General features: G+C 37.5%; 1 protein-coding gene across 3 annotated transcripts in view; it reads right to left on the bottom strand.

Moving 5' to 3' along the window:
• Positions 1-10,543: 10,543 nt before the first annotated feature.
• Positions 10,544-19,343, bottom strand: part of LOC128865097 (homeobox protein 2) — a 182,707-nt gene continuing 173,907 nt past the window's right edge. For 2 of the 3 annotated variants that reach the window (XM_054105063.1, XM_054105065.1), the window contains 3 exons: positions 15,156-15,293; positions 11,628-12,297; positions 10,544-11,543 (listed from right to left, as the gene is read on the bottom strand). In XM_054105063.1, coding sequence (XP_053961038.1) covers positions 10,945-11,543; positions 11,628-12,297; positions 15,156-15,293 — 1,407 coding nt within the window. In that variant the 3' untranslated portion in view covers positions 10,544-10,944. The remainder of the gene's footprint in view (positions 11,544-11,627; positions 12,298-15,155; positions 15,294-19,343) is intronic. The other variant, XM_054105064.1, reaches the window with a different exon arrangement.

The following is a 19,343-nucleotide window of genomic DNA, read 5'->3' as shown; positions in this document are numbered from 1 at the left end:
TTTCAAAAACTTCTAAATTCACATAAAAAGTAATATAATAAAAAAGATGTGTGCAAAATTTCAGCGAGATCGGTCAATAACTTTTCGAGTTATCGTGTACGCCAATTCGAAAAATACAGTTTTGAGAAAAACGCGTCTAAAGTTTGAATACAACGTATTTATAGGTACCTCTCCCAGCGCTAGAATGCAAAGAATAGAGCCGTCACGGTTGACGATCTAGAATATAAGAAATACTTAAATTTACGTTATAAAATATTTTTGACATATTCTTATAGGATTATGTCAAAATGTAATATATGAGTCATAGAAGACGAGGATATAACAGTACAGCTTCACTTACATTTAAAAAGCGAAGAGCAAATTTAAGAAAAACTGTTTGAGTACGTTTATTTCGTATTGGTAAAGTGCTGACTGGTTGGCCTCCACATAAAAATGTATCCAAATAAATGAGATAAATAGAAGCTTAAAGGTGATATGTTAAATTGGGAGACTTCCGACACGTTGGTAACTGTATAATGCCCACAATAAAGCCTTATCGAAATGAAAAAATTCACAAAATGTTGTGGCCAAGATCAGATCGTTAACCGGCTCTCAGCGAATTTGAAAGAATCAGCTGATTCGTTGACATCACTGGCGTCTTGGCAGCGGTTTGTTTGGTAAAAAACTGAGGTTGTGTTGGTAAAAAGGAAAAAAGTCAATGCCGTCCCCGCTCACATGACTTCGTTTCGTTGTGTGAATATAGGTGAAATTATCGGCTAGCGAGTCCCCTACGACGTGGAGGCCAAAATTCTTCAACATTTTTTTTTTACCATAGTTATTGGTAAAGCTAGATGAATCTATCATTCTTGTATTGGTCGCGAGTGTGATAATGTGTGTTTGAGTACATATGAAGCGAGCAAATGGCGTGACAGGTGAATTTGATTGCTCTTTATAAGTGCTTCAACCATAGCAGATTAACCAATCCTGGTAATTTATGCGCATCAATTATTTCTTTCACAAAGAAGTACATTTGATATATCCCCACCTTTTCGAAAATCTTTGAGCGGGTGGTGACTTTACAGTTCTTACATCATTCTTAGTCTAGATGTAGTCTTCCGAGCGCTGAATAAAATCGCCTGAAAATATATTTTAGGGGCGCGCTAAGAAAAACACACAATTTACTAAGTAGAAATGAAGAGAACTTATCTAAATCACATTGAAATTACTGTATGGAGTAGGTGGAGCAGGTGATATTGATGGCATCCTATTTAAAAACGGGCAATGGTCAAAAATCTATAACGTGGGAAAAGTGAGAATTGGATTTTATGGCTATTGTACTACCATGGTTAATGGTTGTAAAGGGTTAAGGTGTGGCCCTTTAGCACTGCGACCATATTGATCTATTGTGCACCCTATGCTGTCTATTGACTGTTGTACTACCATGGACGAGGTTTAACTTAAAGAATGAGCCTGAGAATGCCTTCCGTCAAATTTCATACAAATAGCAAATAAATTTCTGCAACCTTTCTGAATCATTTATTTAACATAAACTCAATTCGTCATCATACTTCGAAACATTTTAGTTACACGTTTTTTAATATCGCACTAAAGTGCAAGCAAGGAGATATAAATATTTCACACTTTCAACAAAATACATAGCTTCCATAACATTTCAGCCAAATCCCTTTAAAATCCCGCGGATAGCAAAAAAATAATTGAAAATACTTATCGCAGTGTGGAAAAGGCAGAATCTAGTTAGCGATAGCTCAAACAACAACAACGAAAAACTCAATTGAATCAATTTTCAATACCTTCAAAGCATACTTATGAAAAATGCCAAGGAAAAGCTGGAAAGAAATATTGACACCGCGGTGTAATCTACGCAGCATTCCCAGATCAAACTTGTACGCCGCTCGCATTAAGGTGCCATCGTGTTGACGCTCAAGTGGCTGAACGTGACTGTAATACTAAATGAAGCTATTACAGCGAAGCTAAATGAGAAGGCTTGCGTAAACTTATGACAAAAACATGCGCTATTTACTGGAGTGACTTTGAAAGTTTTGCAAAAATTTGCACATCAACAACTTGGTCTATGTATGGATGTATGTAGACTTGCATGTGGGAGGCTATGTGAGAGCCTGAAGCAGAGTGTATAGTTAAATAGGAAAAGAAAAAAAGGCTGTCCTTACACACATACATGCACTCTGTGAAACAACTTGGCAGTGAAAGCCAAACTAGTACATGAACGGTTCTTTGAATGAAAGAAGTTATACTAGTCCGAGAGTAACTAGAATTGTATCAGTTGCAAATTAACCAATTATGTTGTACAGCCTAAAAAAAAAGGTTTTAATAATGGATTCTGGTAAAGAATATAAAAATATGAGTGGGTCAGGGAAATATTTTTTATATATATTAGTATTACACATTCACAGTTTTGCTTTATTTCTGGCTCTCAGACCGAATTTTTAGTTTTGCTGCATTAAGATACTTATAGTAGAATTTTATGGCAAATATTTTTGTCGTATATTTTAACCATATATATCCCTCTTTTATAAGTAATTTTGGTAATTTTTGGGAAAAGAGTCACAAAATAACAATCTGTTGGGGAGTTCGAGGGCTAAAATTTTACACATATTCAAATTTGCTTCGTTTTGTTTCAAATTTTCACATTTCATTTGAGGCTTTCACTTCGTCTTCATGATCTCTTCTTCTGGCTGCAATTGACCGAGATGTTTCAACCTTCTACGCGCAATAGCGACACATTCAAAGAGAAGGTGTATTCGAGCCTTTGGGGACTGGTCGCATAAACGACAAGAGTCAGTGTACTATATCCCAATCCTGTGCAGATGACTGCGCAATCTGCAATGACCTGTGAGAACGCCGCTCAGCATTCCATTTTTTTGATTATATCCCCGCCGTAGTCTCATAGTTTCGAGCCAGCTAACCTCCCTTAGCCTCAGCTCTTCACTCGTAAACGTTTCCCTGATGGTATGTTGTCTCATATCAAGAAAGAGCTCGAGTCAGGGCTGAAGCGGTGCCGCAGCCTCTTTCCCCAACGCGTCCCGCTACCTCGTTTCCAGTTATATCCCTGTGTTCTGGGCTGGATGCGATTGTGCGTTTTTGGTACATTTAATTTCTTACTCAAGAACCAGTAAGAACTTAATCTCACAAGATGACAAAGCCGTGAGTGCCGCCTGACTGTCGCTCAGAATGGTAGTTCTTTCATTCCTCAAATTTCTGCCCACGTTTATCTCTACACATACATATATACATATATGGCATACTTCTCCGCTTGGATGATACTTAGAAAACTTATCGCATATCTGAAGATCGTTTAAAATCCGTAGCAGTATAATTGCTGAACCGATTTTTAAGCGCATGTTAAATTCAATGAATTTGCGAGTTCAACAGTAGCGGTCGATAGATTTAACCGACATATATTTTTTGCTTTGGAGGTCACCATAGCCGACTGGGTTGGTGCGTGATTACCATTCGGTATTCGGAGAGAACATAGGACGTAATCTCCGCGAAACACCAAAATGAAAAGAAGTTTTTTTCTAATAGTAGTCGCCGCACAGCAGGCAATGGCAAACCTCCGAGTGTACTTCTGCCATGAAAAAGCTCCTCATAAAGAACCATTTGCCATTCGGAGTAGGCTTTAAACTGTAAGTCCCTCCATTTGTGGAAGTACATCAAGGCGCACACCACAAATAGGAGGAGTTTTTTTCTGCGCTGTCGAATATAACTCAAAGTAGTAATCAAGATATCAACCTAAAATTTTACAAGGATATTCTTTAACATGTTGACCTTTGCATGTACCTCAAATTTGATTTTAGTTTAGGTTAGGGTTTTTCTTTTTCACTTCAAATTTTAATTTTTTTTTCGTTAAAAATAGGTAAGAGGTAACTTATTTTAATGAAACATTTTTGTCTGGTTGATTTCAGTTGATTACAAGAGGCTGTACGTTCCACGGCGCAAATTAAAGGAGCCACTTTTGAGCAGTTGTAGCGCCGAAATTTTTTTATTTCAAACTTTTTTTATATTCATTTAAATATGAATATTAATATGTAACTCATTTTAAGATGTCAAATACTCACAATTTTTCGCAAAAATGATTGAAAATCTCATTGCCTGGAGAAGCCCCTTAAGCCGACTCCGAACGCCAAATTGGGTTTTTATGCTTTCTCATGTCAGAACTAATCTCGTAGGTTTGTTTCAATATTTGATGTTCATGCATGGAGATTCGAACCTACGCACTTCCGAATGGTAGTCACGCACCTACCCATTCGGCTACGGCGGCCGCTACAAATATCTACTGTATGAGTTTAATGGTATTGTATTATACCAAAGAGAAAGCAGTTAGCTTAGAAAATGTCATTAAAGGAAATATCAGTTAGTAAGTAGGAGAGGTAAGGTAATTCAAATTGATTGAAATGCGAATTTTCTTAAAATGAAATCTTATCATACCAAGTCGATCAACTAATTCAAAGATAAGCAAATAATTTATGTGGGATTTGATTCTTTAAGAAAATATTTTTTAAACTTTCGTATTTTTAAATGTTCAATACTTTTGGACTAGTCCACAACTAATGATTTTCGAGCCAAAATTAACTAGAACTTTTTGGGTCTATTATGAACTAGTTCGTTAACTGGTCTCATGCTGATACATAAGCTGAGTAATTCGTTAACTGCTATAATTCTGATGCATGAACTGACAATTGACATTTCGTAGGCCACAACCATGCTAAAAATATCATTTGCTGGCATTGGAAAAAGCTGGAATTCGAAAAGTTTCAATTGTAATACATAAAGCAAAGTAAGTTCGTTGAGAACTAGTCGACTTGACTGCAGGGATTGTTTATAGATATGTTTACGAGCATATAAAGGGTTTTTCAATTGGCGCGGGTCGATTTTGGCGCCCTGTGGCAGCCATTTTGTTTTGGTGACATCTGGCAAATCTTTGGTTTATTATTCAGTTGTTTATGCCAAATCATCATGGCAAGTTATACGATGGAACAGCACGTTCAAATGATAAAACTTTATAATCAAAATGAGTGTTCATTCACGCAAACGTTGCGCGCTTTGCGCCTATTTTTCGGTAGACGTGGTGGCCCTTCCAATTTCTTATGGCCCATATTGAACCATATGGATCTAGACGACATGTGGTTCCAGCAGGACGGCGCTACGTGCCACACAGCAAACGCCATTTTATTCCATTTCAACATCTACCCGCCCTTATTGAAAAACCCTTTACATATGTGCATATGTGTAAATGTATTGATCGGATAAATTCAATCAAATTTCTACGTGTAAAATACGCTGCCATGCATCGCTATGAGCTATGCAAGTTCTGTGCCATCAACAGCAACGTGCACAATTGCATTTTTCCGGGCTTACCTTTGTTTGTGATGTTTTTTTTTTGTTTGTGCTTATTTTTCTATTCTGCCACATGTAAAATTGTTAGTCAACGGCAGCTGTAAGTTGTCAGACATCTAGCCGAGTGTACTCGTATGCCGAGTATATTTATTTGTATATTTGCTTGCTTGTAAATTTGTGTGGTGTGCAATGCAGAATTTGCATGCATCGAGCGTCAACAGGATTCGCTTACTTACGCCTGAATGCTGATCATTTCACTGCAGCTTACCAAATGGCCTGCAAGGATGTGGAGAATTCTTTGCTGTACCACTTCCATGCCTTGCTTGAAGCATTTGAACACATTCACACGTACACACATACCATATGGGCAGGTGAGTATGTCTCGCAACAGCTCAATAACTCTTCGATTACTTGCTTCCAAAACACCTTTCGCCATGATAAACACATATCGGTTGCGCTTTGCTGCAGTGCAATCCATTTAACACTGGTTATTGATGACTGATAGGATTGTTATCCGTGAAAAGATGGATGACTGGAAGTCGTGTAGAGAATTTTCACGCACTTGATTCTTGGCTGCTTGTCTGAGAAAACTTAACTTCTGTTTTGGAGTCATTTAAAATGCAAGTCATTTATATTTCAATGAAATTGATTATTTTTGAGGTTACACTGAGCTGTAAATACTCTAAATACCTGCAGTTGAAAATAAAGAAGAATTATAAGTAACGAATTTGGACTTAAAACTATTTTTTCATTAATTCTTTCGGCTATTAAAACGCGCTCACAGTAGTGTGTTTTTGACTCGAGCCATATCAGATGAATTCGATGACTGTTTTCGATGGATAGTATTCGTTTCGTTCTTGGTCAATGATGGCACTGTGTGCTTGCAAAACTTTCTTGTTTGACGAATTACTTCACGCTAAATATGATAATAGTCCTTATTCACTCTCTGACCTTCTGACAAAAATTCGTGGTGTAAATAATAAAACGGAATACATAAAACGAAGTGTTTTTGTTGCTCTTCGTTCATTCAGAGCCAGCTCTTCAGCTCTGAATCATTTATATTTACGATTATCCTAGATCACAAAAAGTTGTTTATCATTGTTCGTTATGGGTTGCCTTTGATAATGAGCGTAACTGCTTGCGTAATTTTGAAGAAATAAGGACCTTCGATACAGTCAGGCTTAAATCTACACCTAAATGTACAGTGACGTTTTATTAAGTATAAAAGGTGAAGTCCAAAATAAACAAGACTGGCGTCATAAACATGTTTTTGATAGCGCCATCTTTTTAATGAGCTGATGCGTTGGAAGTTACACCCCTAGCTAGCTTCCAGTGAAAGCTTGGTTACATTCGTTCGATGGAAGCGAAGTTATTGCGTGTAAAGTGTCAGTATGTTTGTGTCATCGGTACAAAAATGAGTTTTGAACAATGAGCTAATATCAAATTTTGTTTTAAAATCGGTAAAACGTTTACCGAAACATTTGAATTGATGAAAAAAGTTTATGGCGATGATTGTCTATTTCGAGCCAGAGATCATGAGCGGTTTACACGTTTCAGAGATGGCTGGGAGGACATAAATGACAATGAACATACGGGCCGCCCAAAATCAGTAATCACCACAGCCACTCCATCGAAATTTTTCGTAAATTTATCAAAAATGAACCGAAATCATTTGTTGAAATTCATAGAATCGGAGTTGAATATCTCCAAAACATCGATTTATCGCATTTTAACTGATCATTTGGGCTTACGAAAGATCTGTGCACGTTTCATTCCACACAAGTTAACTGAGGACAAAAAATTGCTCAGAATTCAACATTCGAAAGGCCTCATTAAAGTTGCGAGAAAAGCCGAGAACTTCCTTAACAACATTGTAACTGGTGATGAAACGTGGTTTTTCCAACATGAACCTGAAACTAAGCGTCAAAGTGCCGAAAGGAAGGCCTCAGACGAGCCACCACCCAAAAAAATCGCGTTTGGAGAAGTCCCAAAGCAAGTTGAAGCTCATTTGTTTTTATGATTCCAAGGGATTCCAACATTCCGGTCAATGACTGAAATACTCTTTCGAAAAGCCTTTAGATCATGCAAAACAGTGTATCGAGGGCAGAGGTGACTATTTTGAACAAATAAACCCGAAGTTATCAGAACAAAACTCCTCTCGTTTCTATTTTAGGTCAGTCTTGTTTATTTTGGACTTCACCTTGTGTAGCAACCTACTGAGGCCGCCTCCAGAAACTTATCATGTCATATGAGCTTATAGCGCATAAAGCACTAGAACGTTCAAGACTAACATGATTTGGACAAGTTCTAATGAACCTGAAGACACTGGGTGTTAGAAACTGAAGAGCTGTTACCGAAAATCGAGATGCATGGAAACGAATCGTAACCCAAGTTAAAGTTCACCCCGAACTGTAAAACCTAATGAGTCGCCAGTGTAACGTCACCATTCTAAATATGAAAATTTGGTTTATTTAGACGGGGACGTTTGGTGAGCAGTGCACTAATTTTAATTATTATTAAATTTTAATAATTTGAACGAATTGTTGAATCGTGTAGCAGTCCAAGACTCAGTAAATACTATTATTATTTTATAGTATTATATTTTATACACATTTGAAAACTGTAGCTTTCCTAAGGTCTATATTTGCTTTACTGCAAAGTTAGAGACTTCATCTATTAAAAGACGTCCTTTGTTAGATGTTTGGGTGAGCTTCCATGCAATTTTTAGTGTATGTCCTGATGTTGTTTCATGAATGGAGGCATCTACAGTCACCTCAAATGGTGACCTTTGAATGACAAATGATTCTAATTAAAAGGGACCGGTGGTCTAGAAATTTCAAGAAATCGATTTTCTTGTTTTTTTCGATATTTCGAAAGTATAGTGTCTTAAGAATATACTGTGAAATTTTCATGCGGAAATTTCCAATATTATAACTTCTACAACCCATTAACTAGGTAGTGAGCGGTCCGCGCGCTCCTGTAATTCAAATTTTAATCTCGAAACATCTTTTTTCGGCCTGGTGTTGTCACAAAAAAAAATAAAATAAAATTCAACCGAATCGTCTGAAATTTTAATATGTTGGCTACCGCCCGTACTAGAATTATATTATTATTTCAATTATTTCGTATCTTTTTGATAAAAAACACTGAAAAAACCCCGATTTTTAGAGGGTCAAATTCAAAACCGCGCCATTTTGTCGATTTTTTGTTTGTTTTTTTTTATTCTACTACGGGCTTAGCTAATAATTTGTTTGGATTTTGTGTTTCAGATAAATAGAATAGCCAAACTGGACAACACCGTCCAGGTCCAATTTTTTGGGAAGGTCAACTTCACCGCCATTGTTTAAATGATTAAAATTACATTTTTTTCCATTTTCGTATGTAAAATACTTTAAAAAAAGCCTAAAAAATGTGTATATCGTTTCGCATTTTTTTAATGTATATTAAAAAAAATCTTTAAAATACCGAAAAATACCCGAGTTCTAGACCACCAGTACCCGTTAAGAGCAAAAATACACTCTGTCGCCTGTCATTACCTGCTGAGGGACTCGCTATTTCAAACAATTTTTTTTTGTATTTTGAGGTTTCATGACCACAGTTGGTTACGAGGGAGATACCGAGAGAATAATAGTCACCCTCAAGCCCACTCGGCTGCGCGACTGCTGTTAGAGGACATATGTATGGAAAAGTGCTCATTATATTAGGTTAGGTTATGGTGGTGGTCGGTCTGAAAAACCAACTCACTTAGACCTTACAAGTCCACAGTTATGATACCACTGTGCGACACGGGAACCTCATTTATTTTTCTTCGTTTAACCATTTTGTGACTCTTATGAAGCGCAGGAGGGGTCCAATCCCATCGTCAGATAGTTTGATAAGAGAATTAAACCAAAATTTACTTAGAAAACCTGCTCTAATTTCAGCTAAGGCTATACAATGGCAAAGGATATGCTTCTTCCGCTTCCTCATCTCTACAACTTCTACAATATTCATGGGAGAAAACTCCTAGTCTCAAGGAAAGCCCACCAAATAGCCAACGACCGGTTATACAGACCACGACCTTCGAGATATCCCCTCTTGAGAGGCTAAGCAGGTCCTTTGTCTTTTTCTTATGTACGGCCGTAGTAACTTAGCGCATTCTATACGGGTCATATTCTCTCCATGATTTATTGGCCTTCTGTTATTCTTAATTACTAATTTGCTCGTGGCTATAGGTATCCCAATGGTACTTCAAGCAGTTATAAAGTAGTACCTTTCATGGCTAGCTCGTCGGCTTTACAATTTCTCTCATTATCTCTACGCCCCGGAACCCAAATAAAACTCACCTTGAATACGACAGTAAGATCATTTAGGGCTTCCCGGCATTTCTGTGTAACCTTTGATTTTAGTATAGCCCCATTCATTGATTTAATTGGCCCACTAAGCCGCGAGTATATTGGGTATGGGAATAAGTTTTTAAGCTTTTCTACATCGCATCGTCACTGATGATGAAAAATGAATTTATTATGATAAACCTAAGCGTCGAAAATGTTGGAGTCTGCCATGTGAACGAGGTCCATCGACAGCGAAAAAAATTATTCATGCTTCAAAGGTTATGTTGTGCATCAGGTGGGATCAGAAGGGTGTCATCTATTATGAACTCCTTAAGCCATCTGAAATCGTCAATGGCGATCGTTACCGACTACCGAGTGCAGCTAATGCGTTTGAATCGAGCTCTCAAAGAAAAGCGGCCGGGATGGGACATGAAACTGATTTTGCTGCATCACAACGCCAGACCACACGTTGCTAAATCGGTCCAGAAATATTTAGAGGGTTGAATTGGGAAATCTCTCCCCACCCGTTGTATTCCACCGACATTGGACCTTCGAATTACTATCTGTTCCGATCAATGCAGTCAGCCCTTATTGGAGAGCGGTTTACTGCTCATGAGAGCATCGCAAACTGGCTCAATGAGTGGATCAAGTGAAAAGAACTCGAATTTTTCGTCAGAGGAATCCGTATGCTGCCTGAAAGATGGAGTAAAGTTGTAGCTTCCAATGGCGCATACTTCACATAATGTCATGTATTATTTAATTGTTTAAATAATTCTTCACTTTAGCTATTCCCATACCCAATATTTATAAAAAAAACACTCGTACTTACCATGAATACTTCCATGTGAAATAAGAACAAAGAGTCTTTACCGTTTCGTACATCTAATATTCTTCGATAGGTTTTTATTTATTTATTTAATATCAAGTTTAATCGTAATTTGATGCGTTTACTTTAATTTTTGGCATACTATAATTAAAAAAGAAATTATCTTCGTTTCAATATCGCTGACAACTATCACAGAAAAATACTTCTCGTATATTAAATCAGCAATTCTACTAAACGCAAATTATAAACACCCTGTGCGATTTTTATTCATTTCTAATTATGTCATATTTGTGTATGCATTTATCCATACACACATACATACATGTATTTCTATTATATATTTATGAAGCTTTCACTACGAGTATTTAGCTATTATACACCGAACGCATACATATGTAGTTATCATAATTGTTATTGTAATAGAAAATAACCGTTAGTAGTAATTATTTATCAGTAAAAAGCTTTAATTGCCGCCAAAGCGGGATGCTGAAAACGCTCGCGTAGTATAGACGAACCCTTCATCTGCGAATTACCGTTCATTGTGCCGTTAGTATCGTGACTAATTGAGCGACCGTAACCGATTAGCGAATGCTTCTTGAAGGGAGTGCGTTGTGGCGATTGATTGGCGCTTTCCGGGTAGGGATTCTTATTCTGATCGTATAGGGCATTGTGGCTGTAGCGATTGGCTTCCGATTTCAGTGAACCCCAGCGATTCTCTTCGTTGCGCATTTGTAGAATGCGTTCCTGGACGCTCAGATGAGAGCTGTGCAGCGCATTGACTTGATTCAAATTGTTTGTAAGATGAGTTATTTGCTTGGCGCGAAAGCTGCCGTTAAGCAGATTACCATGTGAGGATCTGACCACAGATTCGTTGGCGTCGCGTGTAGAGGCACGGCTAATAATCTCACGATAACTGGATGGACGTTGATTTGTGGACGGTGGTGTATCGAGGCCGCTGTCATGAGCTGAGTGATCTAAGTCGGTTACAGGAATTTTCGAAAAATTGTTCGCATTGTTGTAGTTGTTATTGGTAGGCAGCATTGGTTGCACTATAAATAGAGTTGTGTGAAAGAGGGAGAGAGGGAGAGAGAGAATAAGTATTGATGAGTTTTTTGATTTTGTTTAATGCCTACCAGAGTGTCGCATATCGGTTGGTGCTCTTGGCTTGCGGTACAACCACTCCCCATCCACCACATTACCGTTCTCTAAATCGTTGTTATTGTTGGCCTTGCCATTGCTGCAACTGCCACTGTAAGCGTGTGGCCGACGCAGTTCGACCTTCTCATCATCATCGGCCTCCTCGTCGACAACTTGGTTCGCTGAGAAGTCTTTGTTAATGAAAATGCGTCGTGGCGAATCAAATGGTCCTCCAACACCTGGACAATTGGTGAATGAGTTATTTTGCGAGGCATAACCATTCGAATAACGACTATGATTACCATTTTCATTTTGACGTGAGTAGGGTATCTTTTGTGGTGTGGAATGGTTGGTTGAATAACCTGAGATGCGTTGATGGTGATCGCTGTTCAGTACGCTCAAGTCTGGCACTGAGTCGGAGAAGAGGAATGGATTGGTGCCACTGCTGCCAAAACCACAACCAGTCGCAATTTTATTGCGTCCACCTATGGCGCTACCATTTGTCATGAGCCAGTCCTCTAGGGCGCTCGAATAGCTGCTACCCAAACCGAAGTGTTGTGATTCGAGCGCGGCATGCGAGACTGGGGCGGCGAGCGAAGCGCGTGAACGTGGCCCTTGGGCGATTTTGAGAGCGTGACGACGCTGTTTCGAGAAGAGAGTGCATTCCTGTATGGGAGATAGGGAGTTTATTTAAATTAAAAGTTATGAAAAAAAGATGGAGAGCAAAACAGGGCAATGGAAAAAGGGTGATCCAAAAATAAGTTTGTTTTTAAAAATGATTTAAAAAAAATTATTATTTTTTTAATGTAAATAATGTAATGACTTTGGTAGTGGAAAATTTTTGTAGTTTAGGTGTAACACTGAAACGGTAACTTTTAATATGAAGTCGAATACGAATATGAATGCGAATGCGAGCGCGAATATGAATGGGAATGGAAATACGCATACGAATACGGATACCAATACGAATACGAATACGAATACGAATACGAATACGAATACGAATACGAATACGAATATGAATACGAATACAAATACAAATACAAATACGAATACGAATACGAATACGAATACGAATACGAATACGAATACGAATACGAATACGAATACGAATACGAATACGAATACGAATACGAATATGAATACGAATACGAATACGAATACGAATACGAATACGAATACGAATACGAATATGAATATGAATACGAATACAAATACGAATACGAATACGAGTACGAATACGAATACGAATACGAATACGAATACGAATACGAATACGAATACGAATACGAATACGAATACGAATACGAATACGAATATGAATACGAATACGAATACGAATACGGATACCAATACGAACACAAATACAAATACGAATACGAATAAAAATACGAATACGAGTACAAATACAAATACAAATACAAAACCAAATACAAATACAAATACAAATACAAATACAAATACAAATACGAATACGAGTACAAATACAAATACAAATACAAATACAAATACAAATACAAATACAAATACAAATACAAAATACAAAATACAAAATACAAATACAAATACATACAAATACAAATACAAATACAAATATAAATACAAATACGAATACGAAATCGAATATAAATACGAATATGAATATGAACAAGAGACCAAATATAGATACGAATGGGTAAACGAATATGGATACGAATGAGAATACACACAAGAATAAGAATTCGTATGAAATTCGTAAATGAAAATATAAAAAAAAACATCTATACAAATGCGAGCAGAACGAAATTTAATTACTTTGGCGACGATTACCAAACTTCTTTTGTGGACTGTCTGGCAATAGATCGTCCAAGCTCACGCCTGGAATTTTTTCTTCACGAAAAATTGGTGCTTACAGCTGTAAAATATTCACTTTTGGCGCAAAATCTCGGACCCACAGAATTTAAAAAAATGGGTCAACTAAATCACCATCTCAATACCCACAACAAACTGCCACACTCTACAGGTACTGACTTCTCGGTAAACAGGTGTAAGAAAAGTCGTTAAACAGCAGCATCGCTTCGAGAGAAACTATAATTTTTTAGACGAATCTGCCGTGCAAGACTCAAATTGAGAAGTACTAACAATTTGGAAGGTAATTTGGTTTTAGTTGCTGAGCCAAATTGATCTTGTGGCTTGCACAAAAAAACTTTAGAAACTTCGAATTCGCTGCCGCATTCACTCACGGGTGAGTAACTACATTGGATCCAAGCCTATTTAACTACATTGCCATAAGTCGGAACAGACGGACGTGTTACATATGAAAACTACACCCAGAGAATATACTTACATATGACTCAAAGTTTGTAAAAACGTTAGTTAAGTCTTCTGTGAGAAGATTCTCATTAAGCTTTGGTATACTTCAGTGTTTTCCAATGAAGGTGGCTGCCATCAAAGTGGCAAGCGATTGTATGCTCACTGGCTTAATACCACTGATAAGAATCACTGTGAAAGGAGCGATCAAAACTAGCTCGGCCCCATTTTCGGTCAGATCTGAATACTTCCCTATTGGGTTCTGAGATCACGAAAGTTTTTTCGGAAACTGTATTGTTAATAAGCTGACCAAGTTCATTCTCCATACAAAGAAATAGTAGAAGTCTACTTTGCTGCCTTTGGTAGGCTCTTCGATAAATATGCCTTGAGCCAGCTCAAAAGGTGCACAGCGAGAACGTCGACTTGCAAGCTTGCGAGGTACTTTTGGCTACAGAATGATCGGATAGGATCGAGGAAAACCAACGAAGTTGCAAACCTCGTTAGTGGTGGGTGGCAGAACCGAATACTGTTTGATGGGTATAAAAGCGGGGAGATTCAATAAAACTTCGAGGCATTTTTTCGATAGCTTTTTAAAGCGTGATACTGAGATGATCTTTTCCTCAGCCGCTCTGATTTTAGTAATTTTGTGAGGGGATCTAGTTCTTAGTTTATGGGTTAGTTTATAGTCTGCGAAGTTTTCTCATTAGCATGTAGCATTTTCCCACCCATACTTCCTAATCGTTGCTTTTTTTAACCCCTTTTTTGTTTAATGACACCGCAATAGGCGGATTAAAGTCACCTTACAAATGAGCCCTCTTACTTCGCCGGCAAATAATGACGCTCATCTAGGCCTGGTAAATAATCCAAGCACTTTTCGCAAAATTCACATGCATGAGATACGAAGCTATTGGGATCACTGGCGGCTAAAGTTGCGTGATTGAATTAAGAGCTCCCGATCACATCAGCCACATTCTCATTGTTCGAGGACGGGCCAGAGAGTGTAGTTCATATGTTTGATGTAGTTTTGATAGCAAGCACTCTTTTTGGAGAAAATAGTGCAAAACTCTTCAAACATAAAGTAAGTAATCACTCAAAGATTACCATCCAGAAAAAGCTATGTCACGGTCAAAACAACTTATATTTCAAAAGAAAGTGTTAGGATCACCTTTTATAAGTTATTAGACACACATTTGACATTGAGTCTATGCTACTTTCAATTCATTTTGAATACTCACCTCCAACAATTCGAACCAGTCTTCCAAACCGTTATCGCAACGCAACAAAATACGCCCTTCTCGTCCCAGCAGCAAACCGATGGCGCTGTAGGAACGCCTATTCAACCATTCGACCTTCTCCACATCGACCAGCTTCACCTGCGGAGAGGAAAAGAAAAGAAAAAGATTTATCTAAGGTTAAAGCGTAAAGTATTTTCTTTTTTTTTTTGTTTGCTTTTCTTTTGTTGTGTTTTGAAATAAAAGAAATGCCCGCATACAACCAACCAGCTAAGTTGCAAACTTGCCACACATTTATGTATGTTGCACAGCAGTTACATCGACCCACCTCGCAGTTAACAATAATCACTGTGGGAGTTAAGTTATGACTACGCTTTCATTCATTCAGCCATTTAATAGCTGCGTCGACCATTACAAACGCGTTCATCTTCATTAGTGCAGCCACACCACCACACACAGTTTGTAATTTGCAGTTCACAGTTCGTATTTCGCATTTCGCATTTGTTTTTCCACACTCAGCGCTTGCTACTTACTTTTGCGCTGTTCTTTCAACAAATGCTTTTTCTTGGTTTTCTGCTTTATTTTTGCAACCAAATGCATTTTTGCAATTTTGATTTATTGTTTTGCGCATGCGCAAACTCAAGTTTTCCCAACTAACTGCAGACTAGTGTAGGCACATAGTTATATGTGTGTGTTTAAATGTGTGTATGGATCCGTGTATGAAAATGCCTCGCTATCGAGCTGATTCGTACCTGGCGTTTATTGCTTTGCCAGGCGGCCTCCTAATTGGAATTGCTGATGAAGTTACGCAGTTCGCAATGTTGTTGCTGCACTAATGATTGGGTAATATCTTGGGAAAAGCGCTGCAGAAAACAATGCAATGATTTAGAGACTTAGTACTCGTAGTTGGTCTTTGTTAGAGATGGGAAAAATTACATGAATGCTTAAGAAATTTTCAATGCATATTTATTTCCTGGAAAGACAGTTGTAGTTTGGGAAAATTAGCGGATCAAAATGGGAAAATTATCATGGAGCAAACGATCGTTGGTCACGGCGAAATATTTACTCAAGCTTCGCTAATGGCCAAATAACAGTATATTAGGTGAAGCAGAATTGTGGTATTTTAGAGAAGATGTCAAAAGACTGTTACTAAGTAACAGAGAGATTCGTGGGAGAAAATTAATGTACCGTTGTGGGAAAATAAGCATAAAAAGTAATGTGCCAACATAAAATCATTGATTAGGTAATCCGCCGTGGAGGAGTGGGTTCGTGCGTGACTACCATTCGTTTTGTTTCGGGGTTTAAAATGTTAGAACACATTTTTTTCTAAAGCATAGTACTAAGTTCGCGTTTCACGTGAAATGGCTGTCAAAATTCAAACAAATTGCATTGCCGTGAAATATGCATGAAATTTCATATGCATCTCATGGTAAGTCTCAAAACTCAGTTCGCGCCGTAAAAATACCGCGCAACATGCCAGCAACATTTTTTTACACCTATTTAAAACGGATATGATATTTAAAACTAAGCGAAAACTGGCAGTTCAGTTACGAATGCAATGCCTGAGTTCGAATACTTCGAAGATATGCAATTTTTAAGAGTGCAAGTAAATCTTTTTAAGTTAATTTGCTTAAAAACTCTTTTCTTACCAAAATTTGTCAATTGCTTCTTTGGCGATACTCTCAGTTCTGTTTAAGTTAATTTTCTTACCAAAATTTGCCATTTTCTTCCGGGGCGATGCTCACAAAAATTTGACGTTTCTTCTCATTTGAGAATGCATCACGACAAGTCAAAGGTATCTTGCCTGCGAAATTTCACGGCTATGAAGTATATTAAGTACTTCCCTTAATTCTGTCAAGGAAAAGATTTCATAAAAACTCCTTGCCATTGAAAGCCATATACAAATGGGGGTTCTGTCATTTGTAAGCTTCTAAGAAATGGTAACAATACTCACAGACAGCCAGGTTGCACTATTAGCACTACTGTAACCAGATCGTAAGTTGAATGGAATTAGAAATCCAAAATAGAATTACGCTCAGAGTCTCAGCCAAATATCCTCTCTTATTAGGGTTCGCTGTCATAGAAAACATTTCAGGAAATAAAATATTAGATAAATTGAATACGACAAGAGTCTGCTTGAAATGCTGCTGCTTTATCCAAAAAGGAATTAAATGGTACCATCCTGAACTGGCCTAGTGAAAGTAGTCGGAGATCGAAATATTTAAAATAGCACTAAAGTTTTGGCTTAACTACTTCATAATCATGAATTGGATCAGCAATTATGTATGCAATTTGCATAAAGTGCGATGGTCCGGTCTAGAACGCTGCAGAACAGAAAACTGTCAAACTTTATACTAAAACTTGGAAGGAAAGACGTTCGGTTGATGGTCGGTATCATTGCAGGACACATCACATGGGGTCAGTATATGACCACTAGGCCGGGTCGATTTGTGGGGAGGCAAAAAAATCGCCCATTGCTCTATGAAAATCATATTCTGGGGATCAAAATAAGAAACTTTGCCGAAGGAACCATACCTCTAAAACGAATTCTGATGTCCCCCAATTTGGGTCGAACTTTTTAGTTTCTTTTCTATAACTCACTTAAATTAATTTTTTCATTTACATATGTTCTGACTAAATAAATTTCTTAAGAGAAAAAATAGATATTATTATAAATAAATAATAAATATTATTATAAATAAATAAAAATAAAGAAAAAACATAGCCATTTAGCTGATTTTTTCATGTAAAGGCCAAAAATGGTGATATTTTAAAATGGGGGTTACATCAGAACTCGTTTTAGAGGCATGGTTCCTTCGGCAAAGTTTCTTATTTTGATCCCTAGAATATGATTTTCACAGAGCTATGAGCGATTTTTAAATCGACCCGCCGTAATGACCACCATTGGAATCATTGAGGACCCGATATGCTTGTCTTGCTTAGAGGAGGCAGATAGCACTGGGAATTTTCCCTGTGAGTGTCCTGCCTTTGCTAGAGCAAGACTAAGAATTTTGGGTTCCAATGTCGTAAGTATGAGAAATATTCATTCACTAAAACTGGAGGATATTTAGAGATTTGCCAAAGAATCTGGAAAATTCTAACAGGACTAACTAACTACCTTTGTTTATGTCTCTATTCTTTCCTATATCTTTCTTTGATACTTTTCTCCTTTACTACTTGACTATCTACCCTCCTTCTAGAACTCTAAATACAATGGGCTTTTTAGCTTGAGTATTTTAGGAGCCATCAAATCTCTTGGTGCTTCTTGGCTCGATCTTTTCAAAAATTTAATTTCACTGCGTTATAAATCATTAAAACCTTATAAGGACATATGGTTGGGGCTGTTTTCTCTAAACTTGAATTGATTTCGTACAATATTTTTGTTTAGTATTAGATATTGTAACTTTATTTTCCGCTTTTGAAAGAAAGTCAAATAATATCCAAAAATTAGAAAGAAAAAAACTATAATTGCCGTCGACTCGGTGTGCTGCACCCCATCCGGCATTTTGCTATTGCCAAATGGCCCATGATACTTCACATACAGACAGTATCGAATATTACAGGCCACAATAGTCCGTATAGAGAATTTGTTGTTCAAAGACCTAAACAGCAGTTTTTATGAGATTCACATATTTGTTTTGCTACTCTACTTAGAACGATAAACCGGCCTCACGAAGGGGCTCAGTGCACTTACAGAAAAACCTCCTCTGCCTATCATGATAGAGAAGCAGGCTTTCCCAGTAGCACTAAGACTTAACAATATTCCTGACCAAAGGATTGGGCATTTTAGAAGACATATGGAAATCGCAAAGAAATTCACAAAGAACATTCCTGTGCAATTGCGTGATGCAATGAGCCCTGCGTTAAAGATTTTTAGAATATTTATATATTCTTTTTAAATCTAACGCTTTTTACAAAGTTTGAAACATCAATTTCTTATTGTAAGCACGGGTGTATACATAAAGTACATAATATAGAATTAACAGCCGAAAAGTCTTATGAATACATAAAAAAGATTACTGAGGTAAGCCATTAATGTTTCAATATCTGTGTTATTTTTGTATCCGACACTAGGAAATTAAACTTCCTCACAGTTTTTTAGAGTCCTCACAGTTGTTATAACCGAACGCTGCACTATTGGCGCCCTAGCCAGTAGAATGGGTGCACCTCACAATGACTTCTGCAAGAGTT

Source organism: Anastrepha ludens, chromosome 5, assembly GCF_028408465.1.
Source record: "Anastrepha ludens isolate Willacy chromosome 5, idAnaLude1.1, whole genome shotgun sequence".
Classification (NCBI taxonomy): Eukaryota; Metazoa; Arthropoda; class Insecta; order Diptera; family Tephritidae; genus Anastrepha; species Anastrepha ludens.
Note: the sequence above shows the minus strand (reverse complement) of the source record. Positions and strands in the feature narration are given on the sequence as shown.